The sequence below is a fragment of the Strix uralensis genome, chromosome 4, assembly GCF_047716275.1.
Source record: "Strix uralensis isolate ZFMK-TIS-50842 chromosome 4, bStrUra1, whole genome shotgun sequence".
NCBI lineage: Eukaryota > Metazoa > Chordata > Aves > Strigiformes > Strigidae > Strix > Strix uralensis.
Window position 1 is genome coordinate 66,454,836 of NC_133975.1, and position 21,646 is coordinate 66,476,481.

At 44.2% G+C, this 21,646-nt stretch overlaps 1 protein-coding gene across 5 annotated transcripts; it reads left to right on the top strand.

The window, feature by feature from the left end:
• The first annotated feature begins 235 nt into the window (after window positions 1-235).
• On the top strand, window positions 236-20,995 carry PPEF2 (protein phosphatase with EF-hand domain 2). 5 transcript variants are annotated; one of them, XM_074867057.1, is made up of 18 exons: window positions 236-505; window positions 4,863-5,053; window positions 6,534-6,563; window positions 8,740-8,867; window positions 9,390-9,447; window positions 10,617-10,792; window positions 11,681-11,795; window positions 12,636-12,682; window positions 13,117-13,283; window positions 13,368-13,404; window positions 13,495-13,644; window positions 14,415-14,741; window positions 16,225-16,410; window positions 17,086-17,228; window positions 17,735-17,841; window positions 18,941-19,104; window positions 19,684-19,771; window positions 20,381-20,995. In XM_074867057.1, exons 2-18 carry the CDS (start codon window positions 4,990-4,992, stop codon window positions 20,557-20,559), a joined length of 2,166 nt encoding a protein of 721 aa, XP_074723158.1. In that variant the 5' UTR covers window positions 236-505; window positions 4,863-4,989; the 3' UTR covers window positions 20,560-20,995. The 5 variants fall into 5 exon arrangements, with proteins under 5 accessions (XP_074723158.1, XP_074723159.1, XP_074723156.1 ...); XM_074867058.1 differs by lacking the exon at window positions 6,534-6,563; XM_074867055.1 differs by lacking the exon at window positions 6,534-6,563 and having other exon boundaries at window positions 13,117-13,404.
• Window positions 20,996-21,646: the final 651 nt, after the last annotated feature.

Here is a 21,646-nt window from a genome sequence, read left to right on the forward strand (position 1 = left end):
TTTTTCAGCCCAACATAGGGAATGGGTGAAACCTTTAATTCTTTTTCCTCCAGAAATCTGCATTTAGCAAAAGGCAACTTGAAAGTGTAAGAGCTGACTCTTAAAATGAGAGAGTCCAACATACTGTATTTCTCGTTCATAATCCTCTTCAGTAATCCTAATCCATTTCAGATCTGTAGCCTTTCTTAAGCATCACATGGGAGAGGATTCTTAAGGCTGCTCAAAACAACTGTGCAGTAAATAAATCGAAGGGTCTGCGCTTGTTGCAGAACAGCACACACACTCTATACTGCAGGTGCTGAAAGACATGGCACTTTCTGTTGTGTGCCCAAGGGAACAGCTTACTTGATTATTTAGATTCTGAGGCGGAATTTCTGAATGTGTAATCAAATCACTTCAGAGATTATTGATCACTTTGGTACTGAACAGAAACAAAAATTTAAAAAGTGGAGAGCTTTTGTTGTGTTTATCTTAATAAATCCGTAAGTTAGAAATTGGTGGCAAGGTAAGTTACATTTTTCTTTTTATTTCTCTGTAATAATGATTTGTGTTCAGAAGTAGTTACTCAGCACCCATAGTTCGAGGTGAAACATCCTTTCAGAAACATCTGAAATTCTCCTTTTTGGCACTGCAATAACTGGTGCAGGTGCAGAGGTTGATGCATGTGTAAAATAAAAAGCTTCACCACCTTCTTTCCAGCTATGAGACTTGCCAAGTCTGATGTACATGTGGGATATACATCGGTATTTAGGAGGGCGTGGCAGGATCATCACTTTCCCTAGTGCTAGCTAGCATTTTTATTCTTTGGTGAAGTACTTGATTTTTTTCTAATTAATCTGTAGCTCTTAAACTGTTGCTGTTTTTCCTTCTAGCAGAACTTAAAATTTCAGTTTTCCTCTGACATCTCTCTCAGTTTTTTTCCTAGTAAACTTTCAGTAAGCCTGGTGTATCCTCTCATTGCCTTCCATATTCTGCTCATTTCTTCCTTCTGTTGTTCAAATGTCTATAAAATTGTCAAGTTAGTGGGGATTCAGTTGTGCATGTGATAGGTGAAGTGTGTCATCTTTCCTAGGATCCCTGTTGTTTTGGAGTTAGTTTCATGTTCGCTTTGGTGTTTCTTGCAGAAATCCTTTGATTCAAGTGGGTGGAGCACCAAATTTGCACAGATCTGTAATGTGGACAAACTCAGTGATGTGATTGAGTGTGTAGGATTTGATTCAAAATGCTGTCACTTGCTTTGGTTTTGAAAGAATTTATATTTATGATAAGCCAGGAAAGTTACCTAGGCTTTTGTTGTTTTGGGGTAATTGACACAAATGGACTTGTGCAAGTTTTCCTTTAATAAGTTTTATGTGGTATTGCAGGGTAGCATTAACTGAATCATCAGCTTGTACTTTAAGCATTGCCAAAACAAGTATACTATGCTTTGGCTTGGGAGGTATATGTGGAGTGTGGCTGTTTCTCCTGCCTTTAGAACACTAACTCGGGTGAACAGGGAAGGTGCATCTTTCTACATGTCTGTGGTCTTCTACTGAGGCACCGAACTTTGTTGATCTGTTAGTTGTCTATGTCCACGTGTGGCTCTTAAGTCCATGCTTTTTCTTGGTGGTGGTTTAGTTTGGCCCTGGTGTAGGTCCGTGCAGCAAGTTTTATCACCTTGCTTTACTTAGCATGCGTGTTTGCTAGCAGATGCTCCTTGCAGTGGCACGTACTGGGGGAGAGCCTCAGGTGAATGTATTGCAGCTTCTCAGAAGGCATGAGGAAAGCCTGTTTCAGAGGTCTTCTAGCTGCACCAGAGAAAATGTAAACATCTCTGCAGGAGGGGCATGGAAGGTAAGAGCAAGATGAGAAAGGAGTTGTCAGCAGCTGGCTGTTTCTAGCGGCATCATTTTGTCTCACCTGGTTGTTTAATACAGCCTCTATTTAAGGTGATACCACGGTTCATCATCCATCAAGTCTTCCAGGCTGTGTCTTTATGAGCCTCTGTTCCTTCTTCTCAGGTACAGGATTTTAGGAAGGGGAGGGGTGCATATCACTGTTGGGTGGATGAGGAAGGATCAGGGGCGCTGAGCAGTTGGACTGGCTCTATTTCTTCCTCGCTCCTCCCACCCCTGAAATAGGTTTGATTCCATTGGAGTCTCTGGCTTACTGCTGTGCACACCTTTCCTCAGGCTGCGGCCCTCAGAAAAATCTGAGTAACAAAGTTAAAAAGTTCGCAGCTCCGGGAACTGCTTGGGAAAGACCTGTTGACAAGACCGTTCACGATAAGATAAATAGGTAGGTGCTGTTGCCTGTACTTGCTCTCTGCACATGCTCCTAGGGCACACTAATACTAGACCATCCCTTGGAATGGATGGCCAAAATTTAGTTTGAAGTAGGGCTGTTCAAATAACACATGCTTGTTTGTTTTGCAGGGAAGGAGGGAAATAAGGAAAAGTTTTATTCTGTGTCTCTGAAGGTGTTCTCAAATCCAAGGTCACATTTTATCAGAACAGATAGGCAGTACCCCTGAATGCAGCCTAAGCAAGCAAAGTACTTAACTCTGTACTTAAGTGCTTGCTTCGAATTTGTCCTCCACTTCTTAAAAGTGATCTGGAAGTGTTCTAGTTCCTGAAAAAGGACTTTTTTTTCCTCATGTTTGCATTTTTAAGGGTATCTTTAAAGTCACTCACCTCTTCCAAAAACCTGAAGAATCTGTTTTCCTTTGAAGCTGGTACTGTCAGGTTCCTGAGCAGCACTGAAGGTACAGCTAGGCATGCGGGCTATGCTGACCTCCAGGGTGGAGGAACAGCTGTCTACACTAACCATGTTTCAGGGTAGATGGTGTCGTTTCATCATGATACCATTTCATCTGAAAGGAACCTGCCTCACACTGTTTTGGACTGCTCTGCCAAGTTATACCAGAATGCAGTCAGTGGGGATGATTGTTTCTAAAGCAAGCTCCTGATACAGAGCAAATCATTTGCATCATTGCTTCTCTGGATAGCTGACACTTGCTGAAATCTTCAGATCTATGTCTTTGAAGAGACATTTTCGTTTGGATAGCCAGATGGGAGTTATAAGTCTACACTCAGAAATTCTGAGCTTGAAAATTTTATTTTTTTCCTGAAACGGGATTTGCCTTGTACAGGAGGTTACAAATAAGAGCCTTAAATGCTGGGGATTCTGATTTTTGTGTGCAATTGTCCATTTGAGTAGTAAATAATCTGAAAAGGTGTCAGAATACGTGCATTATTTAAGCACAAAGGCCATAAAGCACTGGATGTAGTTGGGCATAATTCAGAGTGATTTCAGGTCATTTTTGACACTGATATGAAATAATGTTGTTAGAATAAAACTAGAGTGACTGATATTTTGTTGAGAGCATTGCTACGTATCCTCCTGTTGTATCACCCAGTTACTGTGAAGATGCCATTGTGCAATTCGGCATCCTGGGCAAGGTAGAGCATTTCAACATTTCATCTGCCTTAGAAACGTTCCATGCTGAAATGTTGCTTAGCATGGCTCATCTTCCTGAGCAAACACTGCACACATGCATCTTATACAACACTGGACCTGTTCCTTGAATTAGTGTTTGTGCAGATCTGTAGCTATTTTGAGAGGAAAGATGTGGGTTAGGTGGAAAGAGATTGAAAAAGGCAAAAGGATTGCGGGAAGTGGGAAAAGGAGAAAGACTTTTCCCTCTGCTGGGGACAAATGCCTCTGTAGTCACACTGTCCTGACCCTTCAAAATCCTTTGAGCTGTGGTCTCCTGCTAGCACCAGGCTTAACATTTTACAGGTGTTTATTTCCTTCCCTCCCTTTCTCAGCTTTCTCCTCCCCCAGTTCCTGGTTAGAATAAAAATCTGTGTAATTCTTATGCGATACAGCCTGGGACTGCTTTGGCAGTAGTACATGATTGGATTTTTCTTCCAAAGAAAACATGTCTGACTGTGAACAAATGTTCTGGTTGTCCTCAAAGTCAGAGATTTCAGTATTTGACCTAATCTTGAAACAGGATCCGTTTGCTCTGACCAAAGCTTTCCCCAGCAGTGAGGTTAGAAAAGTCTGGCTGTCCTGTCCTTTTATACTGGCCAGGATCTGAGCAAGTGATGGTATAATATGCTCCCACACTCAAGCAGATCCACGAGGTGAAGGGAAGTAGTGTTTAACAAAGCTGATTATTTTCTTATGATAGCTAATTGTTATTTTAGACTTATCTCCCTTCTAGCTGTGGTACTGCAAATAGATTTTACCATCTGTGTGTTCATCCCTCATAATAAGAGTTATCCTTCACAGATGGCTATATGCATATACTGGTTGTTAATGAATCACTTTAATGACTTTTATGGTTCCTGAACTTTTTTTTTCTATACAGTGTACGAATGCCACCCACATGCAGTTATGTGTAGTATTTTAGCACCTTTATCCATGTACTTCAGCTGCGCATGAGGAAAGGGGCAAGGTAGCATGAGGATTTGGAGGTGTAGTCTGCTCTCAGAGCTCAATCAAGATTATTTTATTGTAGCATCTGAAATGAAGGTTCAGGTCTAAGACTGCTGTATTGCTAAGAGTTTAGGAGCCTAAAATTAGGCATATGAAGCATTGTGAGAGTACATGAATTCCTGATTTATACATCTACTGTACAATTGCAACAGCTGGATAGGCAATCTGTTATTTTAATACAATTAGGAAAGGTGCTGAAATGATTCCTAATTATATAGCTGACTTGAAATTTGAAGCAGCAAGACAGAAACCCTTACCTCAGATTGTCTAGAAGACAACAAAGTAGCTTGAAAAACCTGGTAGTGGAAGGCGTACTTGGGCAAAAGACAGGCCATCTGCTCATTTATTTTAATAAGTGTTAATGTATTTGATTATAGATTCTTGGCACTGTGGGACATGTTGCAGCTGTTTTGCTTCTGACCAAATGGTCCTTCCTGCATCTCCTTCATGGTTTTGGTGATACTGGGCCAGTCTGCAACGTTCTAGAAGCACTGGTTGGAGAACATGGGATCTGCCAGTTCTGTAAATCCCACCAACTACAAGTATTCCCTGCAGAAGTCTGAAAATGGTGAGTGATTCTTTGAAAAGTAATCTTTTCCTGCCTGCTCCTGCACATGCTGTTGGGAGGTTGCAGGGGATGTGTTTCTTTTCTGAGATACCTGGTTTTCGTGATAGTATTGAGGCGAGGTTATATCTTCCGGTATCCTTTGACAATGTGTCCCAGCTGTCAGGCAGAAGACCAACGGGCTTGAAAAAACAACAGCTATTTAGACCAGGATTAGATTAAAATCAATCAAAACCTGACCACAAATGAACCAGCAAGAAGCAATTCTGTTATAATCCAATGGATTAATCAATTGCTGTCTTATGTGTGTGTTATCATGTGCTGACAGCGAGATAGATGGTATCACCCTGCTGCTTCTGGTGGGCTCTGTTTTTAAAGACTGTGTTCGTGGTGAAGGACTGATAAAGCAGAAACATTAGCATAGCCAAAATAAATCTGGTTCTAAAGAAGGTAAGATGGTGTGGCTAAGAAAAGCTGAAAAGCAAAAAGTGTGCTTTTTTCCTAATTACATCAGAGCAATGCTCTTAATCTCTGCTAATTACCTAGACTTGTTTATGGCTCTTGAAGCTGTAATGATTTATTGTTATGAAACCCTCTGTATGACAGTATCAGTCTTCTGGGTGTATGCTTAGGTCTGCTGTGGGACAAAGGGAATTTATGAGTGAGACTTTACACATAAGGAAGTGTAAAAAAAAGTAAACAGATTACTTGCTTTGCTGTTTGAATCATGCAGTCATCAGCACTGGCAGAACAGCTGTATGGTGCAAACTGTTTGCAAGTGCTTTGAAAAGAAAAACAGTGATTGCATTTAGAAATGAAGAAAGCGGGGATACAGTTGTGACTCAGTCTTTTTTGTCTGTAATTTTTCTTCTAACTCCACCTTTTACTTAAGTAAGTTAGACTTGTCTATTGCCTATGGCACCAGAGAACCACGGACTTTTCCAACAAGTTCAGGGCTATGTTATGATAATGGTCTATAGCAAAGTATAACATAAAGCTAGTTACTTATTTGAAGCTCTGCATTAGATCTGATACCTCATCAACCGTTTCCCATGGCAGTAAAACCTCTCTGAATTTCTTGCATCTGGTTCTCAAAATCCTTCAGATCTGGTGATCTGCAAGATGTGGAGCTGCTTAGGATTTTCCACCCAACTATAATGTGCCAGGTGTTGTCCTGTACCCCTTGTACAAGGCCCAGAGGCTGTTCCTGATGGAAAGTGTAGCCAGCAGAGCTCTGTGAAACTGGCCCTGCACTTGAGTGAAGGGGATGGGGAACCTGAGAGAGGGTGCAGACTCCCTCCTGTAAACTGATGTATGAACTATACTGCTAACATGAACAGGCATAGTTCAGTTTGAGTGCTGCCACTTTGGCATGATTTCAGTAGCTTATACTATGACGTATGATTCAGTTTGCTGCTTGGATCCTCATAAAATGTTGGTAAATCTCTTTCTCTTCCTTTTTTATTGTTTTTTTCTAAACTAGTACAAACACTGCCAGATGAAACTCACCCAGGTAAGCTGGTAAATTAGAATACCTGGCTTTTTCAGGTGCAGAGTCAGTCTCTGTAAAACCAGCATAAAAAAACAATGGCTTGCCCATCTGGAGCTTAAAACGCTGTGCGTGGTGGTATATCTGCTCACCGTGCGCTTGATAACGAGTCTTTCATAGATTTTATTTTTCATGTTTTAAAGGATCTAGTTTTAATCAGTGTATGTGGAATCATAACTATGAATTTCTGCTTGGGATTCAGTTGAAATACACCTGACTCTTACCACAGTAATTGGACATTTATCCACTGTTAGGGAAATGCAAGATATTTAGAAATTGTTTATATTAGAGAGTGATTGTGACTGTGATTCTGGTTACATGCCAGCCAAATTACTGTACAGGGAATAAGGCAGCTAGTGTTGGGTCTGTTATAAAGGAGGCTTGAAGAGGTAGCATCAGGAGCACCAAACTGCAGGAAAAAAAGTCAGCCTTTTTTATTTTTTCATAGCCCAGCACATCAGTAAGTATCTTCTCAACAAGATATAAGGCTCAGGCAAAGAATAGGTAAGTTATTCTTGAATTAAGGCTAGCCAAGTCTTACCTTCTTGCCCACGACTTCACCGTGACTCAGTTCTCCAGCTGCACAACAGGAATAGCTCTTCCCTTTTTGTGCTCTGCACAGCGCTGTAAGAGTAACATAATTTAGAAGGATTATTATTTTCAATACATAAGCCATCAGGATATCTTATTTAGGTAAAGGTCAGTGTTTACTGCTGAAGTACATGGAGGGTGGTTTATGTTCTATAATTAATGCAAGCTAATTGAATTAATGTGATCTCTTTGTCTCTTGCCAGCACTTAGCAGCCTTTGGGTAGGGGTGGGGGATTTCCTTCTTTTCAATAAAGTTTTTCCACCCCACACCTCCCATTGCTCTCCCTGCTTTGGTGAACATGCAGTGCCCTCTCACAAAAGAGACGCCAAGGGAATACAAGCATCTGCAGCAGGGCTAGCTCTGCAACTCTGTCATCTCCATTTGATTTTGGGGCCAGCCTGTAGATAGAGCAGTCATCCCTCTCTCAGCTAAAAGTGACACAGAGAGGCATTGTTAGAAAATGTTTTAAATGTTGGGCTCTAGGGAATGAGCAGGGCTGCAGGAATGAACAGGAAGGGACACAGAGCGTAATCAAAAGAGAGATGCCAATTAGCAGAGCTGGTTGGCAAGGTGCTGTAAAGTAACCAGGAGGTCCAGATGGGGTCAAGACCAGCTAAGGAGGATGGAAGAGTTTCTTAAAGTACATAAAGTTCTGTGGCACAACTTGAAAAAGGAAATGGGAAACTGCACCAGTGTACTTCACTTTAAATATGCACACACCCCATCTGAAATATTCTTTTAATGAAAAACACTGAAATTGGGGAAATGCAGAGGAATGATTATGTTTTAAAGACTAGGGCAAATAGCCATCATTTGGAGGGGAGAGCCTGGTGCCTGTGCTGGCTGCGGATTGAACCACAACCCTGGAAATTCCTGGCATTTCGTTCCTTTTGTGTCATTAAGTGGCAAAAGATCTGTCTCCCTCTTTTCACTGTGGGTGTTAATTTTGTCTTTATTTTATTCCAAGGTAATGCTATGTTAACATTTATTGTAGAATAGATCCCTCCTGAAGTTTGTCCAGAACTGCAAAAGCTGAGGTATTTGACTTAAAGGAAGGCAGACAGTCCCCATATTTTTAAGTATCTGGAAGGGGACTTTGTGTCTTATTTTCTCCCCAATGCTTTCTGTGGCCTCAGTCAAATCTCTGGTTTCCTGAAGCCCCAGTACCTAGACTGTAAGATGGACATGAAAAATGATCAAGGTAGATAGGAAGGGAGGATGTTGTCTATTAACACTGAAGAATGTGTTTGGATCTTTAAGCCCTAATAAACTGTTGTTAATGCTGGTGCTGAGGAGCCAGCAGCGATGGTAAGAATTGCTTCAGAGGTCTCTGGTCAGGCAGGGTCAGATCAACCTCTTGCAATATGGTGAAAAGAAGCAGGTGTTTTGTTATGCTTAATATTTGGGCATCGGAACACTTTTCCTGAAAACTTGGTCCTGAAAAAGAAAGGTGCCTCTTCAATTTCCAGTGTCAGGAAAGGAGTGATAGCAGGGTACCTCAGCTGTAGCCACTGCAGTTCAGGAGGTTGGCTCTGTTTTTGTCCTTAGCTTTCAAGGCAGCCGTCTTGATCCAACAGTGGTATCGGCGTTACGTTGCTCGGCTGGAAATGCGCCGACGTTGCACCTGGAGAATCTTTCAATCCATTGAATATGCTTGCGAACAGGATCAGATCAAGGTAAGGTGCCAAGGAAAAGAGTATGTAGGAAAATACATAGGAGGGTGGTTTCTGTGCCACAGACTCACATGTTTTTGGCTACTGGCTGGTTTCCTGCCCCTTTTTAGCCTATTATTTCCTGCCTGCTTATGTCTGATGAAAACCCAAGTAATAAGTCTTGAAAGAAAGTCCTAAGGACCATTTAACATTGTTTTTCCTGAGTCTGAACACAATAGGTAAGCCTACTTGGTTTGTTATAATTTAGCTTTGATTAGTATACTCTCATATGGTTGTCTTGATATCAGGCAAGAAGAGGGAGGGCTTATAGCTGTACTTCTGTCTGTACGGCTGAAGGTAAAGCTACTTTTTTGACTTCATCACAAGGTATTCAAAACTAGAATTGGTATAGTATGATTTGTTGTACATACCAGAGAACATGAGAAGGGCATAGATAATGCTTCCAGAAAGAAGATCATGTTAAGTTGCCACTCTCCAGAATTTCATTCCAGGGTGAATGATGATGGGCTCGCTCTCTTCTTGCAGCTTCACAACTTCTTCAGTTACCTCATGGACCACTTCACGCCAAGCAGCAGTAAAGAGAGTAAGTTTCTATGCCTTGTTTGTAGGTGTGGCACCAGCAGCTCAGAAGGTTGCATCCTGTATTGAATCGCTGCCCAGTGCTGGCCCTTCAGGAGGGCAAAAGGGGGCCAAGAGAGTCTAAAAAGCGATGGCATCAGGAATTTGGATAGGGAGTGAATTGTCTGGAGACTGTCAAAGCTGTACAAGGGTGGGGCAATTCCTCCTCCTTAGGAGCTGGAAACGGGAATAAAAGCTCAGTATGTTTTCTAAGAGCAGTATTAGAAAGCTGCCTTTTTTCAGTGATCCCTGGTAACCGGCTTTGCAGAGTCCATTTCTGAAGTGAGAGCATCTGCCTTGAGGGTATCTATTTTATAGTCTCTCAATTTTAACTGGGGCGGGGGGGGGGGGGGGGGGGGGGAAGTGCTGTGGGACCCAGTAGAGTATCTTCCGGAATCTGCAGAGAGCATTATATGTTATTTCTTAGTGCTGGGAACTTGCTAATGAGCTTAGCTCTGAAATCTGATAGTAGTAAGTGAAAATTAACTATTTACATTGCTGACCATAACCTGCTGAAGTCCTTGCTCCTTCCTTTCAAACTGCCACCCTTTTTCTCAAAACCACCCCACGTATTTTACAGCAAAGCTCTGTTGAGGAAGACTTTTTTTCAGTGTCCGTATAAAACAGGACAATAATGTCCTGCTCCTTGAGTTGGGCTCTGAGATGTTACAGCAATAAAAAGTGTATTTCTACAATTTTTGTGCCACACTGAGAATGTAGGTGCAAGCTTAGAAAAAACAGTGGGATGTAGGAGACAGTTCCTTATTATACAGTTTGCTTTTGCATGTCATTGAAAATAAGATTTCAATTAGTCATGGCAACCACTGTCCATCTGGCTCTACCAGAGTTTTGCAGAAACTACCGTAGCTGCCAACACTGCCTGACACACAGCCTGACATACTGCCAACACTGCCTGACACACAGAACACAGGCAGCCTTTTCCCCACTACAAATTCTGTAGCGGTGTCAAACTAGGAGCTAGGCTCCGCTGCTGTCATTGCTCATAAGCTCTAGCCAAACCAAACAGTTTCCCTTCAGCAAATTACTAGAATGGTGTATTGTGCCAACTTAACTTTTTCTTGTGTCTTTCTCTTTTTAAAACAAACCAATCAAACGGACCAATCTGCCATCCAGGGGATTTTATCAGTCGCATGTTCATAAGTGGGGAAAGCTTCAAAGAGGCAGAGCTGGAAAAATACTGTGACTATGAATCCATGGAGGTGCCAGACTCCTACACTGGACCCCGTCTCTCTTTCCCACTCCTTCCTGACCATGCGACTGCCTTGCTGGAAGCTTTTAAACAGAAACAAGTAAGGATCCCAAAAGGAACCATGCTTTCCCCTTCTCTGCGCAGGGGTGTAGGACAGATAAAACTGAAAACTCTTCATGTGTGCCAATATTAATCTGAATTTCATTTTAAAAGGAAAAAAAACTACAACAGTTCATGTTGCAACAAAAAATGACAGAATGTTTCAATTCCTCAATTTCTAAAAACATCTAGGATGGCCCAGATGGAAACAGCTGATTAAAATCATGGTTTGTGCCACACAACTTTGACTCATATTTAAAATGTAAAATGTGAGTTTTTTGATGAGGGAGTCCAGTTCCAGTTCAGCAGCATTAACAAGACAAGTCCTTGTACAATTGCAGTGTTCTGCTGCCATCCCTCAGTCAAGGTGCTGAACTGCAAAATAGACTAAAACATCCCTTCTCCAAACAAAACGACTTCTAAAACAAAGGTCTCTAGTGTCTTGACTAATATTAAATGCCTACATCCTGGCTTTGAGTGAACATATTTCTGTAGGACACATCGCAGCTCAGGGGCCTGGCTTAACATGGAGAAGGCTAAGAAAGATCTAGAGGAGCAGCTTTTAACCTGTGATACTGGGCTGGAATTTCTGCTGCTCTAGGAGGTGGTGTTGCCTTGCAGATACAGCCTTGACCACGGGGTGCTAGGGCTTTGGGATTCTCTTGCCAGCCCTGCCAGTGCCGAGGCTGGGCTGCTTTGGGTGAGTCTCTTCTGTCCTGGTGTTTCCCAGTATTTGTAAGCCTGTAGGTCAGCACCGAGTGTCATCCTAGTGAGAGTTTCTGCCACCCAGAATATTGTGGTGGGTCCTTGGGGCCTTTGTGGACAGAGCTGCATTGCTGCTCAGAAGTCATGGATTTCCTGCTCTAATCCCTTCGCTTTCTCCTAGTAGCAGCTCCACGCTCGCTATGTCTTAAACCTTCTGCACGAGACCAGGAAGCACCTCAAGCAGTTGCCAAACATCAGTCATGTCTCCACCTGCTACAGCGAGGAGGTCACTGTGTGTGGTACGTCTGGGTGGGAGGACACTGCACAGTCTCTGGGGCAGAACACTCATGTGGAAGGGGTGGGTGGGAAAGATATAAAATGGTACCATAAGCATAATGCTCTCCACTGTAGTGAATGTGCAACACAAATGCAGTCTGTAAGCAAAATGCATGTTGCATTGAGAGGCAACTGGAGCTGTCTAAAATATCTGGGTTTATGCTATGATGCTGTATGTGAGCTGCTGCGAAGACTAACGTGGAGACTGGAGGGAGCGTATCTGCATCATGGCCCTATTTCTGCTTGGTCTGCAACGGGATGGGGGTGCTGAGGGAAGGTCTTTGCATTCTGTCAAGTAAATTTGAAAGAGATGAAACTTTTCACCATTATTTTCCTACTCTAGCTCTAATGTTTAAACTTTGAGATATTTCGGAAAAATACGTACTTAGTACAGAATTCTGAGTGCCGTCAGCTTCTGGAAAACAAACCTCTCTCTCCAATATCACGTTAAATGAGAAATTATTTTGATTATTGTTTCGTATGCAAAACTTTCTCCCATGTAATGATCAAAGTCAAACAGTTTCTTGTGCCATGTTGTGTCATCATAAGAGATAAATGAACAAAGCTTCTGAATCAGTCTTCAGAAGTTGGTGTAGGCTTTTTGCTGTCCTTCTCAGGTTTCAGCTCAAGCCTTTACATCATGTCCTTTTCCTTCAGGCACATTACCTCAGTGTAAGTAAACACCTACCTTGAACTTCCCAAAATATTAATTTACAGAGGAGATACTTCATAGGGAGTTATTTATTGGTGTCTTTTTAAGCTAAAGGTAAACATACTGTGCCTTGTCTTTCTGTGCCTGTTAGGAGACTTGCACGGCCAGCTGGATGACTTGTTCTTCATATTTTATAAGGTAAGCACCGTATTTGGCGATGGAGGTTGGCCAGGCATTGTGAGAGGTATCGCATGGGTCATGCTGAGAAGTGTTTGCAAAATTGGGCACTTCATGTGCGATTCTCCAGGTTAACTGGATCGATTTTAAATGGCTTCACAAAGCAGCAGCTTATTCCCCTGCTGACTCTGAAATCTGACATACATGTACATTTGGGAAGTGCCAGTGGACATTTTTGTAAGTGCTGATACCAACGGCAACCCTTCCTAACTGCCAGCTTTCACTTTTCAGTGCATTTGCCACTGGGAGCCCACAGGATAAAAATAGAGTCATGATCTATTGTATAGGGTGATCTGGGACAGGAGTAAGAGAATGTGCAGCTGGGGTGGGGGGAGGTATATGGAGGTCATGGGGAGGCCTCTCTTGTAACATCTGCCGGTTCCTTGCTTTTACAGAATGGCCTTCCTTCCCCTTCCAAGTCCTATGTGTTCAATGGGGACTTCGTAGACAGAGGCAAACAGTCCCTTGAGATCCTCATCGTCCTCTTTACCTTCCTCTTGATCTATCCAAAGGAGGTTCATCTCAACCGCGGGAATCATGAGGACCACATGGTCAACTTACGGTACGGGCTCTGTGTGGGGCTGATGGCAATGTCAAGGGTGTTGCTGCGAAATCCCACTGAACTTCCTTTCTCCTGTTCCTTTAGCTACGGTTTTGCTAAGGAAGTAATGCAGAAATACAAGGTAGGTGTACATTTGTGTCTCCTTTACCCTGTGAGATGTGGACTTTGAAGCCTGATGCTTCATCTTTTCCTTTCTGACCTGCCCTCCTAGGTGCATGGGAAGAAAATCTTGAAGATGATTCAGAATGTGTTCTGCTGGCTGCCCCTGGCCACCCTGATTGATCAGAAAGTCCTCATTATACATGGGGGCATCTCTGACACCACTGACCTGGACATGCTTCAGAAAATTCAAAGGAGCAAAGTAGGTTTTATTTCCTAGATACTGCAAGACAACAGTGTTGCTGATTTGTGGTGAGAAGCTTATGTCTACATATCAACTTGGCTGTTGACATGACAAATATATAGGATGATCTTCCTAGACAAACTGTGTTTGGAGTGGGTCCTTTGGTTTAATAGTGTGTGTGCAGGAGGTGTGAAGAGATGTTGGCTTCTGGAACATGTAAGGATTGTAGCCAGGGAAGTGGTGGGTAAAGGCATGGGTAGATGGGCTGGTGCTGACTGTAAAAGCAGTGATGATAAGACTTTGTCCCAGAGTTCCTTAGCCTGTTTTTCCCCCTAGATTTTCAGAAGGATTTTTGAGGTCATTTAATCTGTCTCTGCCTCACTTTCTAACTGAGAAATACTACTTCCCTTCTCCAAATGTAATGACAGGCACTTGCATTAGTCATGAGCCCTTCCCTCATTCTGCCACCTACTTCCCATTGCAGATTAAATCCATGTATTCTACCTTTTGTGAAATGTCCGAACAGCATAAAGTCAATGGAGAAGAGATAGATCTGTAGTCAGGATGGATGTGGGGTCCCAGCTGTAAACCAAGAATGGCACATCTGAGAAGATGTCACTAGTATTCTCCCCCAGTTAATCAGCATTTGATGGCAGCAAAGAGAATTGAGGCTCAGAGGCTTGGGTTGCTTGAGTCTGTCAGTGGAAGATGTTAGAGCTGGAGATGTAGGTTTCCAAGTGATGTGACCAGTTCTCTTTTCTCTCTTGTCATTTATTTCTGTCTTTCAGTTTATTTCTGTATTAAGAGGGAAGAAAAGAAAGGAGTCGAATAAAGGTGTGGAAATACAGGAAATAAACGGGGAGAGCAAAGTAGAGACTGAGTCATCAGAGAGCGAGTCAGACCTCAGTTTATCCCCGCAGCCCCGGCCGGCTCCCAGCATAACCAACAGGCTGGAGTTTTCCAAGTGGCTCCGGCAGACGGTGCAGGAGCAAATCGAGTGGTGCCGCCAGCTGGTGGACAGCGAGTCGGAGCCAGAGGAGCCCACCTATTCCAGCGTGGTCTCCTTGACCGAACTGGATGCTCAGTGCTGGACTCACCAGGAAGAGTGGAAGCAGGTGAGCAGTCAAAGTGGGGCCCTGAGCTCAGTGGGCTGTGGGTGCCTCCTGCAGGTTTGTTCTGTTACAAGGAATCTCAGTACAAAATATGTGTGTCAGTGCACAGACCTCTGCAGAGATTTTTGCTGCTTCGTATAGTGGAGTTAAGGAGCAACTCAGTGTTGAAGTGGCAGCAGGCAGGCTATGGGGTTTGTGCAATTTTGTACCTGTAGCACAGAGCAATTTTGTGCTCTGTACCCCGAGACAGCCTGGTGTTGATCATTCAGCAGTAAGTGGGGAGGAGGGGCTGTACTGAGCACATGTGATCTCTGCTGCTTGGGGACCTTTCGTTAGGTACCTGTGCTACCTCCAGCCCATCCTGTGGCATGGTCCCCTAGCAACTGAAGAGCTGCGCACAAATCACGTAGAAGGTAAGCTGTGTGCAAGACTGGCGCTAACTGCCATTCTGCTGGAGCCTTTCTCCTACCCTTGCAAGTCAGCATCTTCACTGGGCTTTTAGCTTTCTGTGCTTGAGGCTCTGTCCCAGCATTTGCCTCTAGCACAGCACTCATCCATTGTTGTATAAATAAAACTGCTGCTCAGCCACAGAGTGGGGCAACAGGTTTTCTTGATTCACTGCAGGGGAGAGAAATAATAGACAAGACTGATTGTATAGTCCAGTGGTTATATTGCTTACTGTGTATGTGGGTCTGAAGCCAGCTTTGTAGGTAATGAATAAGCATGTCATTTGCTGATGAGCGAGTCGTGATCTTGGGTACTAAGAGCAGACTGAATTTGTGATTTTAGCTGGGCTGCACTGTGAGTAGATTGCTAGGTGGGTCAGAGCCTGGGAACCTGGTTTCCTGTTTATGTTAGACCAGTCTGTCTGTAAGCCCCTTCTGTGTGCTCCAGAACCACCGTTACTTACTTCACATTACATATGACATCCCAGCATTGCACACCTTACCAGCATAAAGCTATATATTGAGGTCAGGGTTAAAGAGATTAAACTTTAATCCAAATAGTTGTTACTGAGTCAGCACTTACTTACATTTCTGAAGGCTGCGGAATGTCCTGGCTAGAGAGCAAAGAAGTTTAATACTAAGCTGGCTCATGGCCTCAGGATCTGCTGGATGTTCTTGCCCTGGGACCTGTGTTTCAGGATGGAGGAGGACAGGAAAGGCTCTTTGAAATCTCAGAGGCAGCAAAGGGAAACCTTGTATCAGGCCTGATTTATGGACACCCCTCTTCCTCCAGGCACTTTGGGTGTGCCTGTAGCTCCAGGCCAACACTACTGTCACCTCTGGGGTGGACCAGGTCTGTGACAGTCCTGTGGAGCAGTATGGTGGTTCAGCTGCGATGCAGGAAACTTCTCCGTTCCCCTGCACTATGGTAATAGCAGCAGTCCAGGAAGGGATTCAGAGAGCTCCATTTGCTTAGTAAACTTTGATGGGTGGTATCTGCTGGGTACACTTTATTCAGTGAACTTTTTTAATCCATTCAGATTTTAGACATTCTCTGGAGTGACCCCATGCCTCAAGAGGGCTGCAGAGTAAATACAGTGCGAGGTGGTGGCTGCTACTTTGGGCCTGATGTGACAGACAAGATCCTTGAAAAGTACAACTTGCAGTTCCTCATCCGCTCCCATGAGTGCAAGCACGAGGGCTACGAGTTCTGTCACAACCGCAAGGTCAGTGAGGGGTACGGCATGAAGGATACTTGGGTCTCCATCTGCCCAGGGAGGGGTTTCTGTGGTGGCTTGTCTCAGCTCCCCATTTCTTCCAGTGGGGCTTTGTTAAGTATGTACAAAATCGTTGAACAGCCTTACTGCGAGTTACTGAAGTGTGTTCCCAGCTGAGGTCTTAGGTCAGGACAGTCTGGAGCCACCTACTCTGTTGGGGTCATCTGTTGTGCAGGCAAAGCACATCCTTGTGTGTGGTAGCTGAGGAAAGCCCTGAATCCCTTTGTGCCTTCACGCCTGCTTAATGCAGCTGTTTCTGAAGATGACGTGCAAAAGGGCGTTACTAACCTGCTGCAGAAGCCTTTTTGCTCTCAGAAGGGTTCAGGGTCACTTCAGTGACTTCAACAGGGCACTTTTGATGCCACTCACTGCAGTGGAGAGTGGAAGTTTGTCGGGAGAGTACAGTGAAATCACAGAAGCCCTGCGTGTGGCCAGATCCACATGAGATCGAGGAACTCACACCTGTAAGGCTTCCAGGCCAGCTGCCACCTTGCTCTTCCACATAAAACATGGGTGCTTTCCCAGTCTGTTGACTCCATATGGGAATGGTTGTGTTGTTTTCACTGATGTATGAACACAGGCTGTATGTACTGACTGCAAATGCCTCTCTCTTTTTTGGGTTAGGTGCTGACCATATTTTCAGCCTCAAACTACTATGAGATTGGCAGCAACAGAGGAGCCTATGTAAAGCTGGGACCAGACCTCGTCCCCCATTTTGTGCAGTACCAAGCAAGCAAGACAGCCCACACTCTCACTATGACCCAAAGGCAAGGCTTTCCGATTGCTCTGTATTCACCAAGTCAAAATTCCAAATAGGAAAAATTTGGAAGCTTTGAGAAAGTTTGACTCTGGAGCTGAACTTTCACAGCTTGATTTACTAAATAATAGTGCTAGAGGATTCAAGCTTTGTGCAGAAATTACCGAGGGATGCTCAGGGGTTGAGGAGGAAGCGTTACAAGATCAGAAGGGGACTCTTTTTTTACAGACTGCTGATTTTCCAGCTTCTCCTTTCAATGTCAAATTTTAACTGTTGACCCTTTCTGCTTTGCTACTTCACAAATTGATGCAGAGATTCACTGCATCAACTGCGGGGACCTGTGCTCCAGGCATGCAGTGCCTTGTCACGTGCACCGAGATGCAGCTGCAGCTGTGCAGAGCAGTTGTGTGAGGGTCTGGACAATCCATGGACAGGCCAGAGTATTGGGAAGGTGCAGCTTCTCTTGCGCTTCGTGGCAAGTCCTTAATGTGCCTCTCTCTTTTCTGCATCCTCCAGAATCAGCAGAGTAGAGGAGTCAGCCTTTCGAGCCTTGCGGGAAAAGCTCTTTGCTCACACCTCAGCCCTCATCAGTGCGTTCAAGGCCTACGATAAGGACAACACAGGTAAATCTGAGCCAAGGGAGACTCAGGTTAATTCCCTGGTAGGACAGGATTGAAGTGGCTAAGTGTGTGGCTGGTTGGGAGACTCCTCACTGGTAGTTGCCAGCGACTGTCCCAGGGAGAGGCTGTGTCAGACCTTGCCAGAGCACTGGTCCTGTTTGCTGTTACTCTGTGACTCCATTGGGAACCTGTTAATGCCTCAGAGTGGCATTAGAATGGGTGGGTGTCAGAGAAGCAAGAGGTGATTAGCCTAATGTGTAGCCATTTAGGCTTGGTACTAGGAGAACCCTTTGGAAGAGGAGTATCAATGAAGCATTGGAAAAGACAACCTGGACCACGTTTGTCGTGTTGCTTGGGAAGGGCTGGGTGGTCTCCAGAGCCCTGTCATCCCTGGAGTCTAAAAATCACTGGGAAGAGGAAAGCGAAGGATGTCCTCCACAGCAGCTGCCTCTGTCAGAGCCTTAAGGAAGGAGCCGAGAGTTGATAACTCTCTGGCTGACAGGAGTGCTTTGCTGGTGCAGTGACCAAGACCTGTTGCTGAGATCTGTCCATGTGTGGTCTGGGGAAGAAAAGGGACACAGCGGTTGGCAGAACTGCTGTCTTGTGGTAGAACTGCTTTCTTGCTTTCTTCCCTGGTAGCAAAATTGTTCACCAAAGTCCAGTTCAGCTGTTACAGCAGCTGCTAAACTAGAGGCTTTTCCATGTTCCTGGGTCATTGAGGAAGTACTAGTGCAGTTGCGTAGGCCACAATCTGCAGGGTGACCCTGGCTGCAGGTCACAAATTTATAATGAAATATCCAAAGTTAGTGTCTTCCCGTTGTTCAGATGTTTGCAGCCCCATGGCCCTGATTCGCTGCAATGATCAAAAGCTGGCTGGGGAGAGCAGCAAGTGCACTTGTGCCTGCAGTGGCTGATGTCTGTACAGCCACGTAGGGCTTTTCCCTCTACCAAAGTCCTCAAGTGTGCCATGGAGAAGTAATGCCATGCTGACAGCACCATGGTAGACTGGGTATGCACATACCCTAGGCTTTTTACTTTGCCTTCATGTGCTTTCAGCTGCCCGTCTCTCAGAGGTCTCCATGGCTCTCCCTTTTCCTTACAGGAAAGATTTCACTGAGCAGCTGGGCGATGGCAGTGGAATCAGTCTTGCACCTGGGATTGCCCTGGCGTATGCTGAGACCGCAGCTGGTGCGCAGCACAGTGGATGGCATGCTGGAATACAAGTCCTGGCTCGACGACTTGGCCATGGAGCAGCGAAGCCAAGAGGTAGGGACTCACCCCCTTCCATCAAAGCATGATGCAGAGCAGCTCACCAGATCCCCCACATGTGGAACTGAGTATGGTATGAGAGTGGATGGTTCCTGTGTAATCCAAAATCATGCTGAAGTCAATGGAAAAGCTTGCATAAATTCACGTAGCCCAGAGGCATTCAGTCCACTGTAGAAATAGATGACGCACATGAAATCAAAACCTAGAGGTAGTTTTGGATGCAGGCTGTTGAATACAAAAACTATATTCCATTCTCAAAGTCAGAGTTCCTTAATTACACCCAGAAAAAACAACTCTGCAAGGGTTAAAAAACGTAGCCTAAGTCACTGTCTTCTCTGTTAGCCCAGAAAAGCTCTGTTTGGAAGCAACAGGTTGCTGATGTGCTATAAGGCAGAGCTGCAGAGGGTCCAGTCATCACAAACCTGTTTCACAGGGCACACAGGATGCAAAGTGCATTGCTGGCAAACTCTGGAGAGCAGCAAACATTTTCATTTATGGGAAGGTCTGCAGTAACTGCTTAGAGAAAGCAGAGAGCTGTCAGAAGGGTAGAAGGAGTGTGATCATGTTGTCTTTCAGCACATCCAGTCGAGCTTGCTGGAAGTCATTTATCGAAACAGATCCAACCTGGAGACCATATTCAGGATCATAGACAAAGATCATTCAGGTAAGGTGGTGTGCTGTTGGTCATGGCATTGTATTCCATTCTACTTCTGGGCTCCCTTTAGTGTGTACAAAGGCATTTTTATTTAATGGGTCACAGCTTCCGTTCTTCTCCCTCAAGAGCTTCTGAAGTGTCATTGCACAGTTCCACAAACATGGCACATTTTGAAGGGTTGTGTGCAGTCCAGGTAGAGAATTTAGTAATTGTTTTAGAGTTCAGCAGAACAAAAACTGTGACGAGAGCAATGACAGTAATGCAGTGTACTTGGGATCTTGAGTGTTACCTGCTTTCAAGCAGTTATCTCTGCCAAATTACTTTGGGAAAGAGAAAATACAATAGTCTTTGCCTTCTTTTTGTTCTCCCAGATTGTATTGTGTCTCTTTACTGCTTTAAGTTGTATTTTAGCCAGCATTTTCCCTGCTAGGAAATTTAGTTGCAGCATATGAATTGTAGATTATGAGCGATTTCTCTCCTTCCTTTAGGGTATGCAGGCAGCAAGGGTGGGATGAGAGATCAGACCTGAGCAGGGGTCCCTCCTTGCATGCTGAGCGGCAATTGACTAACAGCAGTGCCCATAGTGACCTGAGGCTGCTGTGCCTTCCCTCTCCACAGGTCTCATCTCATTTGAGGAATTCCGCCAAACCTGGAAGCTGTTCAGCACCCACATGAACATTGAACTCACAGATGACGGCATTGACGACTTAGTTCGCAGCATTGATTTCAATAAGGATGGAAACATCGACTTCAACGAGTTCCTAGAAGCCTTCCGCCTTGTCAAACAGTCACAGTAGTGGGAACCTGGTGAGGGTTGCCACGTCCAATGCCTTGACTGTCTGCGAAGCCAGGGGGACCGCTTCCTCCCTCACCACAGAGCGTGCCTGCAGATGCGAAGCAGGGAAAGGGAAGGCAGGTACCTGTAGCACTTACTGGTTGAAAACAGTGACCGCCGTAGCCAACAGCTGTGATCCGTTTGGGGAAGGTAACAGGTAAAATAGATAAGCTGCACTTCAATTCTGGCCATTTTTAAAAAGGAGCTGTTTTAAGTAGAAATTCCTGCTCAAAGGGAAGATGCAACTTAGTTTATCTTGTCAATGCATGTGATGAAATGTTACAGGTCTATTCAAGTGTAGTAAAATGGAAGTAAAGGTGTTTCTTGTAGGCAGTGTTTTAACCTAGTAGCAACTGCTAGAGCAGATCTTTCCTTTTAATAAAGTTTTTCCTAGATTACTGGTTCTGGGCTGTTCATGCCTTCTCTAGTTTGTCTACTCAGTTAGCAGCAGTGCTTTCAGAGCTAATACCCATTTCTCCTCTGTTGTTCCTTTGCTGTGGTAAGTTTGATGCTACCAAGTATGTGCAGGGGGGCAACACTTCAAAAAAACAATCTCAAACATGTGAAACTGTCCTAGGGGGGGGCTTTTTTAAGATATCTATTGAGACCGGTTCTTTTTCAAAGGCCCAGGTAGTAGATCAAGTAGTCCCCTGCATGTTCAAGATATTTTCAAAGCATGGTACAATTGCAACTTAAAAAAATCTCGAACATGCAGCATAGGCACTCGAGCAGGGACGCAATGGTAGAAGACTTCACTTAGACTGCTACCATGGCCCTTGAAAAAGAGAATTCTAGCCTTATTCCAATTCTTAGAAGAGCCCCTGCTAGAGCCTGTATTGCACATTTGAGATAGATTATTAGTGGAACCATGCTTCCAAAAAGAAACTAATCCTTTTCCCCCTTTAATTAGAGTTCTACATACACTTTTTTCAACTGTAATGGAACTGTGCTTGCAAAACTACTCTCTCAACTACACAATACAGGCTCAAGCATACTGAGGCAGCATTTCTATTTTTTTATCTCTCAAATTTAATGAATGGATTTTTTTT